This window comes from Eschrichtius robustus, chromosome 13, assembly GCF_028021215.1.
Source record: "Eschrichtius robustus isolate mEscRob2 chromosome 13, mEscRob2.pri, whole genome shotgun sequence".
Taxonomy (NCBI): domain Eukaryota; kingdom Metazoa; phylum Chordata; class Mammalia; order Artiodactyla; family Eschrichtiidae; genus Eschrichtius; species Eschrichtius robustus.
Genome location: NC_090836.1, coordinates 84,810,231 through 84,823,152, shown reverse-complemented (window position 1 = coordinate 84,823,152; position 12,922 = coordinate 84,810,231). Strand labels below are relative to the sequence as shown.

The 12,922-nt window shown below is 34.9% G+C and overlaps 1 protein-coding gene across 5 annotated transcripts in view; it reads left to right on the top strand.

The window, feature by feature from the left end:
- ANKS1B (ankyrin repeat and sterile alpha motif domain containing 1B) overlaps window positions 1-12,922 on the top strand; it is a 1,169,527-nt gene that overhangs the window by 210,567 nt on the left and 946,038 nt on the right. For all 5 annotated transcript variants that reach the window (XM_068562021.1, XM_068562020.1, XM_068562019.1 and 2 more), the window contains exons 5-8: window positions 1,279-1,354; window positions 3,737-3,838; window positions 7,736-7,849; window positions 8,816-8,982. In XM_068562021.1, the coding sequence (XP_068418122.1) occupies window positions 1,279-1,354; window positions 3,737-3,838; window positions 7,736-7,849; window positions 8,816-8,982 (459 nt within the window). The remainder of the gene's footprint in view (window positions 1-1,278; window positions 1,355-3,736; window positions 3,839-7,735; window positions 7,850-8,815; window positions 8,983-12,922) is intronic.

Below are 12,922 nucleotides of genomic sequence, written 5' to 3'. Positions count from 1 at the left end.
TTTTGAGAGGAAAAAAAATTTTTTAAATGTATAGCTGAAAAAGCTTCCTCTTTGAAATCTTCCTTGATCTTCCTCAAGGCAGAAACCAATCTCTTCCTTCAATACTCACAAATTCTTGTCTTCTATGTTATGTTCCTACCTCCTTCTACATTTTGCCCTCAAAATAATTCTTAAATGTCTACATTTTTGAGGTACTTTTTTCTAGGCATTGGTGATACCATGATGAAAAAAATAGATGTGGTCTACATTTCTACTAAACTTACAGTTTATTAAAGGGAATAGATAATCACATAACATTATAATGTAGTACTATAAGTGCTATGATGAGGAAGATTAGATTGATGTGGAACACACAGGAAAAGTGCTGGACTTTAGGGGCAAGCAGTATCTTCCTGAGTGAAATTATATTAAAATGAAGATTTGACATGTAGTGTAGGTCTGTGGTTCTCAGTTGTACTCCCTAGACCCTTATTATTACTTGGGAACTTGTTAGAAATGGAAATTTGTGGGCCTCATCCCAGGCTACTGAATCAGAACTTCTCACGGTGGCACCCAGAACTGATTCATGCTGAAGACTGAGAGCTGGTGGTATAGGTGATGGCGAGATAAAGAGGGCTAGGAGTTAGATCCTGCCAGACCAGCTTTTGAGATCCTTACAGAAGAACACAGAGAATGACACTAATAGAAAAAAGTTTAGTATGCTTGGAGCATAAATATGGTAGAAGGTCTGGGGAGAGTTGGGATGGGCAAGAGAGAATATGGAAAGGAAAGCAAGGAGAAGATTGTCCAGGTTTTGTAAGCCACGTTAAATTGTTTAGATTTCATTTACCATTAATATTTATTTGTACATCTGTTTCCTCAGATAGAATGTAAATATACAAGGGCCAGGGTCATATTTCCATACCTCAGAACATCCCTCAACTATTCTTGGTATAGAGTTGGTATTAATGCATGCTGAACTGAGTGAACTTATTGGATATTCACAAAAGCCTCGTGAGGTAGGCATTAGTACTCTTACTTTATATTTGAGAACTAAGAGAAGGTGAGTGGCTTACCAACATAACAAGGTCAAATGGCTACACAGAAGCAGAGGTGTTTCACAAATTCAAGCTTTTGGGTTTTGTTTCTAGAATCTCTTTTTTATTTCACACTACCTTTCTGTCAGAGTGCTAAGATTACAGAGAATACGTATGAATACATAAAATGACAGAATTTTTTAACCTAAGCATTCCTAATGCAACTGTGCTTCTTTTTCCTTCTTTTTTTTTTTTTTTCCAGACAGAAAAAGGGAGCGCACTTCACGAAGCAGCTTTGTTTGGAAAGGTAGATGTTGTGCGAGTTCTGTTAGAAACAGGTAACTATCATGATTCTCCATGGAACTTATCTTGATTCTCCATGGGGCTTATCTTGCCAAAAACTATTTGTATTTCAGGAGTAGACAAAGGAAAATGACACTTTTTTTTTTTTTTTTCTTGACAATCACCCTTATTTCTTACCTTCACTCTAAATTGCAGGTAGGTATTCATACCATGTAGAATTGAGCCTCAGTGTTTAGGAAAAAAAACTGTGCACCTTCCTTTACTCAGTAGATACTTTAATAAAAAGCTTTTAGAAATTATAATTTTATACATTTAAATCACATTAAAATAGAAACTACCAAAAAGAAAAGGAAATCTCTGCCTTCTATAGGAGGGTGGAACTGATCCCCGTGAAGTTAAAACAATTGCTTGTTTATTAAAGAACGTACTACTTTCCCTAGGTTTTTATATTGTGAATAATGGTAAACAGAAATTAGAGTTCCCTGTCCTTAAGGTAAATTCTCCTTCTAGTTACTTAATCAACTGAGTAGCTATTGTTTTGTAAGCTGCAGTGATTTAAAGGGACCCTTTTAGAGGGAAAGCTTTGAAGCAACAACAAAGTAGGCTTATTTATCTCCATATGTATATTATGATTGAAACAAAATTGGAACTGAGATCAGATTTTTTTAAGATCAAAAGGCATGGATAATGGAGAGGGTGTGGAGAAAAGGGAACACTTTTGCACTGTTGGTGGGGATGTAAATTGATACAGCCACTATGGAGAACAGTATGGAGGTTCCTTAAAAAACTAAAAACAGAATTACCATATGACCCAGCAATCCCACACCTGGGCATATACCCAGAGAAAACCATAATTCAAAAAGACACATGCACCCCAATGTTCATTGCTGCACTATTTACAATAGCCAGGTCATGGAAGCAACCTAAATGCCCATTGACAGACGAATGGATAAAGAAGATGTGGTACATATATACAATGGAATATTACTCAGCCATAAAAAGGAACGAAATTGGGTCATTTGTAGAGACGTGGATGAATCTAGAGACTGTCATACAGAGTGAAGTAAGTCAGAAAGAGAAAAACAAATATCGTATATTAACGCATGTATGTGGAACCTAGAAAAATGGTACAGATAAACCAGTTTGTAGGGCAGAAATAGAGACACAGATATAGAGAACAAACGTATGGACACCAAGGAGGGGAAGCGGTGGGGGGTGGGTGTGGTGGTGGTGTGATGAATTGGGAGATTGGGATTGACATATATACATTAATATGTATAAAATGGATAACTAATAAGAACCTGCTATATACAAAAATAAATAAAATAAAATTCAAAAAAATAAGGCATGGATACAAATTTATACTTGTAAACAATTGACCTGAGTCTTTTGTGTTTTAAACTATATTTAGTGTGTTTATTTTCCTCAGTAAAAATGTTAAATGAAAAGTATTGGCAGACTATTGCATTGTGATTGTTCTTATGTGAAGTTAAAATTTCATGTATATGTAACTTTGATATGTAACACAATGATATAATAAATGAGGCAACCAATTAAATATGTGCTGATAACACATTGCCATACAAATTTAAGCAAATACTTAATAATTTTATTATAATGAACTAACTGTTGAGGCTAGATCCTGAAACCTGGCTTTGTTTGTGCTTAGATATTTGTGAAGTTTATGAACTTTTTGCTGTTTGCTACATTAAACTCTTTACAATAAAAACTCTTTACAATAAACATTTCAGAATTAAAATAATTCCAAAGGTATTTCAGTTACAAACTTCAAGAAGTTTGCTCACCAGGTATTTGATGAGTGTTGCTGACATTGAATATAAGCTTGCCTAAATAAATATTAAATATTTGACTTTGTATTTGGACAATAATTCAAAATAATACTGTTTTTTCAACTTTTGTGAATACTAAAGTATTCTAAGACTGTTCTTATACTACTTACATGGTACATTATTTTTATTTTTACCATATTATACAGAATATATAAATCATATGACCATTATACTTTAGGAATTTAAATTCTAAATCAGTAATATTTTTCAGCTTGATAGTCTACCATTTAGTTAACTAGCTATAACCTCAATTATAATAACCTAGCTATAATCTGAAAAAACAATATTAATGAATGGATCAGTGCCCTTTAAGAGTTAATTCATTATCAAGAATGTTCCTAATCTTTGGCATCAGTGGTCTCCCACCTTCTTTCTTACTAAAATCGTGTGTGTGTGTGTGTGTGTGTGTGTGTGTGTGTGTGTGTGTGTATGTGTGTCTTAATTTTAAAAAAATCACCTTAAGTGCTTGGTCTGTATACTTTTGAAATTAGAGCAGTTACGTATTGACTGTATCTTCTAATGATACCCCACTTGTGTACATCTAGTGGGTTTTTCTTTTTCTTTCAGGAATTGATGCCAACATAAAAGATAGCTTAGGTAGAACTGTCTTAGACATTCTGAAAGAACATCCATCTCAGAAATCTCTCCAGATTGCAAGTCTCTTACAAGGTAAAGAGTATTGAATGATGGATGAGTTTGCGTTACAGTTAAGATTAAATTAAAACTGTCCTAGTTTTCTCTTGGGTTTTAACATTTACTTTTGAATGAACTTATTATTTGCTTTTTTTTCTGGTAGACTTTTAAACTCAATAATAATTACTACCTTTTAATGTTTTATTTCGGTTTTTCAACTGCTCAGTAATTTTTAAAAAGCTAAAATTTTTTTTACTTTTGTGATATTAAAAAGTGTTTTTAATTAAACACAAGTAATAAATATGTAGTTATGAACTTGAAGGTATTAGGACTGTAAAGTGATGATGCTAAGGTATTATCTTACACTTGAATAATGCTTTAAGAGTTTTCAGGGATTTTCTATTATTTTGTCTGTTTTCTGTAACTGTGAGGTAGATAAGTCAGATATCGTTATTCTTCTTTTTGCACGTGAGGGAAACTGAAGCTCCAAGAGGCTAAGTGACTTGCTCAAACTTATATATCCTATTCTAAGTGGTAGAACTGGTGTGTAAATGCTGGGTTAACAACAACAAAATTGTACTTAGTTGAAAGAATACAGATTATTTCCTACCGAATCCAGTAGTACAAGATAATTCCGTCTTGCCAGCCTTTGGTTTTGATAAAGGTCATTTTAAGTACATTTGTAGTTAGTTGCAATTAGTAGGTCTATTGAAGGTTTGACAACCATCTAGGTACTACTTTTTCATTTGTAGGATTACATACTTCCCCATTTGATCTAAACCTTTTATGAAAAATTTAGATTTAAGTGCTTTCCGTTTCTGCTTGGTGATTAGGCCTGATACGTAGCATGTTCCCTTAAAAATCCAGTTTGTTCTTTCCTTTCCACGTAGCTCCTGCACTGTTCAGTGGGGATTATCCCCTACAGTTGTTACAGATTGGCTGTAAATGTAATAGAGGGAGGTGGGATGGGTGTCACTGGATATCATTTGAGAAGCTGAAGAGCAGCTTTGTCCTGCAAGGAGATAGGTGATTTAAAACCATGTTGAGCAGGAGACATGCATAATAGATACAGGAGTCAACAAAGGCCGAAGAGGGGAAGAGAATAGATGCACTACAGGAGGTCATTATGTTCTTTTCTTTCTTTACTTCCGAAACCTCTCAGGGAAGTTCAAACCCCTACAATTTTCTTGTCAATAAAGAAGTTAATTGCAAGTCAAGCGCATATAGAGATAAATCAGAGGCGAATACAAGTATGGCTCTTCATATTAAATCAAATTAAAATCAAGTTGAATGAAAACTGAAAAATAAAAGAGTGATATACAATATTTTAAAAAGTCTTTCCCTTCTAGGCATTTTGTATTTCATATTGGATTTTTGCCTCTAACTGAACTTTAAAAAAACTGAGACTTGTGCATAATATGTCTTTTCGGAGAAGCAAAATAAATGTCATCCACTAAAAAGGGGGCATGACATAATTACAGACATTTTTAACATATTGCATTGGTTCAACTTAGATGAAAATGTTATTACATAGGAGTAACTCTCTGTTCTCTTAAATGGTCAAGATTCATTAGGTATGCCAATTTGTGATGGAGTATTTGTGACATCTTTGAATTTTTAAAATTATTGTCAAATTTTAGAATGTGAACACATTATATTCTCTGCATTCCTGGTTTTCAAATCACTGGTACATTTTATTTTATTATTTATTTATTTTTAATTAATTAATTAATTTATGGCTGCATTGGGTTTTCGTTGCTGTGTGCGGGGTTTCTCTAGTTGCAGGGAGTGGGGGCTACTTTCCGTTGTGGTGCACGGGCTTCTCATTGCGGTGGCTTCTCTTTTTGCGGATCATGGGCTCTAGGTGCTCGGGCTTCAGTAATTGTGGCTCATGGGCTCAGTAGTTGTGGCTCACGGGCTCTAGAGTACAGGCTCAGTAGTTGTGGCACATGGGCTTAGTTGCTCCGCAACATGTGAGATCGTCCCGGACCAGGGCTCGAACCTGTGTCCCCTGCATTGGCTGGCAGATTCTTAACCACTGCACCGCCAAGGAAGTCCCAAATCACTGGTACATTTTAAGTCTTATGAAAAAGTTTGTTATTGTAGTAAAGACAATTTATAATAGGTAAAGTTACTGCCTGGGTCAGAAATTTTCAGGATAAAACCCCATAAGTTGCTTTCTTTTCCTATTAGAATTTGCCTAGTAGAATTGCTGTTACATAGAAACTATTTGGATAGTATGAAAACAAAGTGGTTGGCATGATAGCACAGAGTCTCTTAAGTGAATTTCAAGAAGAAGGGGTTCCTTCTGAATAAAGAAGTGCAAGTATTGATTTAACCCCTTAGCCAGAGGCTGTAAACCATCCACTGTGGGCTGAATGCCTTTTGGCGGGTAGCAGATATGTTTTGTTTAGATCACATACTTTTGGCTCGCACTGTGTTTCTGTAAAAATTGAATTAGCTTTCAGCATTTAAAAATCTAGGATTTCAGCTAACTCCCCAGAGTTTTGGTTTCTCAAAAAAATGCAGGCTTTCATTTTACTTCATTGCCGAACTTTAAATGGGGCATCTCCTCTCTGGTTAACCAGGCTCTGCAGGCTTTCAGTTTTTTTTTGTTACATTGAGGTTGAATGTTAGTTGACATTTATCCCTGCATTCAGATGCTGTTTTCTTTATGATTAAGAGAAAAGTGAGATGCTTCTTGTATCTGTCTGGCTTTGCCACTTATTAGCTGAATGAACATGGCCAAGTTAATAATCCTTCCCCTTTAGTTGTCACCTTTAAAACTGAGATAGGGGCTTCCCTGGTGGCGCAGTGGTTGAGAATCTGCCTGCTAATGCAGGGCACACGGGTTCAAGCCCTGGTCTGGGAAGATCCCACATGCCACAGAGCAACTAGGCCCGTGAGCCACAACTACTGAGCCTGTGCGTCGGGAGCCTGTGCTCTGCAACAGGAGAGGCCGCGATAGTGAAGAGGCCTGCGCACCGCGATGAAGAGTGGCCCCCGCTTGCCGCAACTAGAGAAAGCTCTCGCACAGAAACGAAGACCCAACACAGCCAAAAATAATAAATATAAAAAACAAAACAAAACAAAAACAAAACTGAGATAGTACTAGTGCCTGTGTCATAGTTTTGTGAAGATTAAATGAGTTAATTTATATTAAATACTTAGAACACTGCTGGGTGCATAGTAAGCAATATTTAAGTTTTATTATTATTATGTCCTCATCAGAATTGGAAAAATGAGAGATAGCCTGAGTGTGGGATAGAAAAAAAAAAAAAAAAGGTAAAATGTCAATAATAGGGAATTCCCTGGCAGTCCAGTTGCTGGGACTCTGCACTCTCATTGCCAGGGCCTGGGTTTGATCCCTGGTCACAGAACTAGGAGCCTGCATGCTATGCGGCACGGCCAAATGAAATGAAATTTAAAAAATTAAATAAATGTCAATAAAAAAAAAAGAATGGGAAAGAACATTCTTTCTTTATTGAACTAAAGTTCAATATGCAATTGTGCTTATCTTACAAGATTACAACACCATCATAAATTAAACTTATCCCACTTCCTTCATGTATGTTACCTGACTGATCATTATATCCATCTGAATTTGATATCCCTGTTTAGGGATGAAGTCTATTCAAAGCATCATTCAGAGAGTTTTATACCTTCAAGTAGGATATATTTACGGAAACTGAGGATGTTAAGGAAAGGTTGTGACAAAAATTTAGTTTTCAGAAAAAGTATTCGTGAGTCTCTTCTAAAATATCTTTTCTGTTTTAATTAAAAAGCTTTAAATTAATAGCTCATCATGAAGTTCTTTCAGTTTGTTAGGATATAAAGAAATAAATGAAAAAATGACCATCAAAAGTAAAACAAAGTTAAAGTTTTTAAAATAAATGAATTCAAGTACGTAATTTCAAAAACTTATATACACAGAATATTTAGAAGACGTGGGAAGATCAACAGTCCTTGAAGCACACATACAGGAAGATACAACACAAGAAACACATATATCATCTCCTGTTGAGTCTCCTTCCCAGAAGACCAAAAGTGAGTAGCTAATTGTAAAACCCTTGAAATGATACTAGTCTGTTATGTACTAAACTGTTATGTTTGTCCTATATGTACAAAAAGGCTCATACTTGTGAAAATGTCAGGTCTAATAAGTTATACTCTATATTTTATCCATTTATTCGGTCAACATTTATTGAGCTCCTGCTATTTGTCAGGCACTATTCTTGGTCCTGAGATACAGTGGTGATCAAAGGATATAGCAATCCCTGCTGTCATGAAGTTTACGTGGAGTGGGTATTTCACAGTTGACTTTTTTTTCCTAAGGCATGTTTTTAATGTAGAATAAAAATATTTATATCTGGATTGTAACTGCTAGTTTTTTTTCAGAATGAATTATTGGGATGAAGTTCCTTTCTGAGAATAATTAGAAAAAAATGAATATTTGCATGCAGCCTACAAAATTGTCATGTTGACAGTTGATGCAGATTATATATCTGTTCCTTCTGTTGTCCCTTTATATCATAATTTATTAATTACTTACATAATTATTTGTTTAAATACGTTCTATTTCTTTTTATTGAACCTAGGAAGTAGGCTCCCAGCACCATTTCAAATTTGTTAATGAATTGTTGAATGAATTCTGTCAGTGAAGTATAATGCCCATAAAAGACTATTGAAGATTAAATGCTATAGTAAATGAAGCCTTAGGAATTGTAATTCCAGATGCTTTTATGTATTACATATATGTAAACCTTCAATACTTATTTCCATTTTGAGAAAGAATAAAAATAGGCAAAACTGGAATTTCTCTTTGTCTTTTAACATTATTGTACTAGTTATGATTTAGAGCTTGCTTTCAGTAAAACAAATTTTCTGACAACTTAATCTTGTTTGCCATATTTTGAGTTCTAGCACCATACTAGTTATATTTTTATTGTTTAACATCAAGTTTTAGCAGTATTCTTTCTTGAAACTTTTGAAAAATTTACTGTCTTCTTACAGGTGAAACTGTGACTGGAGAATTATCGAAACTCTTGGATGAAATAAAGCTCTGTCAAGAAAAGGATTATTCTTTTGAAGATTTGTGCCACACAATATCAGACCACTACTTAGATAATTTGAGCAAGATTTCAGAGGAAGAACTTGGGAAAAATGGAAGCCAGAGTGTCGTAAGTAAGGGGGGAAAGAAGACAATGCGTCTGTCTTTGCCAGTTTGTTGTGTACCTGAGAGGCATAGGATTTATGCGTTATCCTATCTTCAGATTTATCCAGTGTCAAATGTCAAGCTTCCTGTTGCTCTTGTCCTGATATTCATTGGTGTTTCATTCTCTCTGCATGTGTAGGGAAGAAATGCTTTGATAAATCGCTTATGGATTTTGATGATCTCACTGTTAGACCCTCTTAACACATGAATTCATAGTTTCTTTATGTTCTTTTAGTTTTATTGGTCATAATGATATTGGTTTCCAAAGAAAAAAGAAAACCTTCCTTTTGTCTTTTTTCCCTGTTTTCTCTATGATCTGAGTCTAACCCCATCTTGAAGAAGAAAGACAAAGCTGAGCCATGCGTATATACTTCCCCAGCCACTCTGTAAGTCATAATAGGTGAGAGACGTTGTGGAAAGTTTGACCTGCATATTTCTATAATCTTATGCAAATCCAAATGGATTTGCATGCAACCTATAAGCTCAGAATTTAAATCATGTGTTAGAGATTCTTGCTTATTTGGATTTTTATGTTAACACAATAGCAAGAAAAACTATAGAGAATCAATCAGATTAAAGTCAAGATTTGTGTACCTGTCTTTTATCCTATAGAGGAAGGATTTATAGGATGCATTGGTATTAAAGGAAATGCATTATTATGATATGAAACCTTTTCTCACTTTTAGAACTTATTTTGTTATAGAAATATTACACTTTCTTCAAAAGCCCATAATAGAGTGGATTGTGTTAAGTATGTCATTTTATTTATGAAAGCTAAAAAAAAAATTGCTAAGTATAGTGACTGTTATGAGAACATTTACTTCATTTAGTTACTTAATGTGAGCAGTGACAGTTTCCCAGGATAGTATTTGCTTGTCTAGGTCCATGGCCAGTCTTACCTTCTAGGCCTGTTTTTTCTTTTTTTCCTTTGCCCCCCTGTCTTTTGAAAACATCACATTATTGGCTCCAATGAAAGCTCTTTTGAATAATTATGATTAATTATATATATACTGAAGTAAATTCTTGTAGGTTTTACCAAATGAAATTTTTTTATTGATGAAATATTTACTGTAGTAATTTTAATGTTAGGACAAAACTCCTTGTTTTAAATAAATCTAAAACAGGTCTATGCTAACTCCAATTACAACTCTAACTCCAGTTACATTTCAACATTTCCTTGAAAGTTGGTTAGAAATTAAAACGTATTTATCCTACATAAACAGTACATGGTGTTCAGGTCTACTAAGTGGCTGCTTCGGGCCCTCTACTTCTTAACCCACAGATTTTCTGAAAGCCCTAATTTTCTAGACCAGTGGTTTCTAAACTTTTCTTGTTGTAGGTACCAGTAGTAAACAAATTTTGAGCAAACATCCCAAATGTATTTATAATTTTATATATATATATGTACACATACATACACACACTTATTCTAAGAATATATGCTATAAATTATGGGGCATATACTACAAGAGAAATTCAAATGAAGAGGATAAAGAATAAGTGTAAAATAGAAGATCTAATTTTTTTTCTTTTATTCAATTGGTATCTTGCGCACTTTGGGCTCTACATGATCTGCTTGGAGAACGTAATTCAAACTTACAGCTTTTGGATGGTGATGGCAGGGGCTTTTGTCATTGAGAGGGTGACATAATTTGGGGAAATGATGGCCAATATTTTTTGTAAGTCAAAGAGTGTTATTGTGATAGTAGTAAGGGAGAAATGAATGCTCATAAGTTGAAGTTAAGTTCAAAATTCAAGGTTGTACTTCCATACAAGCAATCACTGTTTGTTCCTGTGACAAACTTTATATTGAGTTCTTTGAAAATATTGTCATACAAAATATTAAAGGTTACATGAGGCAGAAAAGCAGAGGATACATATGAGTAAGAGCAAGCAGTTCTATTTATCTGGAATAATAAAGTTTATAAAGGGGGACAATGGGAGATAAGATTAGAAGATAGGTCAAGGTCAGTCCATGGATGATTTTGAATGTCAGGGTGAGAATTTTGGTATTTATTTTTTAGGAAATGAGAAAAATCTAAAGGATTTTAGACACATAAAAGGCTTTATTGGAAGTGGCCTTTCAGAAGTTGAATCCGATAAAAACTTGTTATTGAATGTTTAAAAAGTAATGCAATTTCTTAGAAACTTCTCTACAGCCTGTGTTTTATTTGGGTTCATTCTTGTTTTGTTGAATATCTGTTTCCATTTATCAAAAGTGTTTTTCCAAGTTTTTAAAATGAATTATACTCTCAAGTTATGCAAAAAATTTAATTGAGTACTTACAGATCACCTGATATATATGGTCATTACCACGTTGTGAGCTATAGAATTTATAATAGCAATAATGAGATGCGGTTTCTGACTTCAGGGAGTTCAAAATTTCTACCCCAAGAAGCCTTCAATCGCAGTGTGCAGACAAGACTAACATATAAACAACAAATATATATATTATAAGAGCTGACATTTATTAGGTGCTTGCTATTTGCTGTTCTAATGCTTTATATGACTTATGCCACCTAATCCACACAGTAATCCTAACAATGGAGTTACAGATTTGGGAAATGACTCAGCTGGCAATTGGCAGATCTAGGATTCAAACTCAGAGCCAATGTCATTACTTCCCAGCTACATTTCTTATAATAAACTACCCTGTGGCCAAAGGAATGTTTTTTTAAAGGGAGAGGTTAGTGATTTATAGGTATTCATTGAAGTCTTCATGGAGGTAGGGAGAAATTAAACTGGGATCTGGAGGAAGGGGAGACATTCTTTGCACTTTTATTGGAATGAATGAATGAATGAATGAATGGGAGAGGATTCTAGCCTGCAGAAATAGGATGTGTAAAAACACAGAGGTGAGGCCTAGCATTTAACATGAGGATGATTTACCATAAGAATTTGTTTTGAATAGTGGGGAGTAAAGCTGGATAAGTAACGATAATATTTAACACTGACAGAACACTGTATTTATATTAACTGATTTAATCCTCACACTAACCCTATGATATAGGTAGTATTATTCCTCCCATTTTACAGATAAGAAAACGGAGGCACAGAGAACTTGTATGACTTTCCCAAGTTTACACGGTAAGTACCAGGGCCAGGATCTGAACAAAGGCAGTCTGGGGCTTGGAGCCATACCCCTTACCACTCAACTATTTACTTAGAGAACAGGGACAAATAATTAGATTTGGGAAGCTATTCAGAAGTTTAATATTGATGCTGAGGAGAATAACTTTTGAGTATGGGAGTTCTTTCATGAAGGTGACATTTTTAAAAGATAAAAGTGGTAACTATATGTCAGATGTTCTGCAGAGGGACTCAAACAGTGACTCTCAGCAATGGTCATACATTAGACTTATCTGGGAAGGCTTCAGAAAATACTGACACCCTCAGGTATCATGGCAGACCAACTAAATCAGAATAGTATTGGCTGACTCTGAGCACTGTTTTTTTTTTTTTTAGCATCTTTATTGGAGTATAATTGCTTTACATTGTTGTGTTAGTTTCTGCTGTATAACAGTGAATCAGCTATACGTATACATATATCCCCATATACCCTCCCTCTTGCGTCTCCCTCCCACCCTCCCTATCCCACCCCTCTAGGTGGTCACAAAGCACCGAGCTGGTCTCCCTGTGCTATGCGGCTGCTTCCCACTAGCTATCTATTTTACATTTGACAGTGTATATATGTCCATGCCACTCTCTCACTTCGTCCCAGCTTACCCTCCCCCCCCCATGTCCTCAAGTGCATTCTCTACGTCTGTGTCTTTACTCCTGTCCTGCCCCTATGTTCTTCAGAACCTTATTTTTCTTTTTTTCGATTCCATATATCTGTGTTAGCATACGGTATTTGTTTTTCTCTTTCTGACTTACTTCACTCTGTATGACAGACTCTAGGTCCA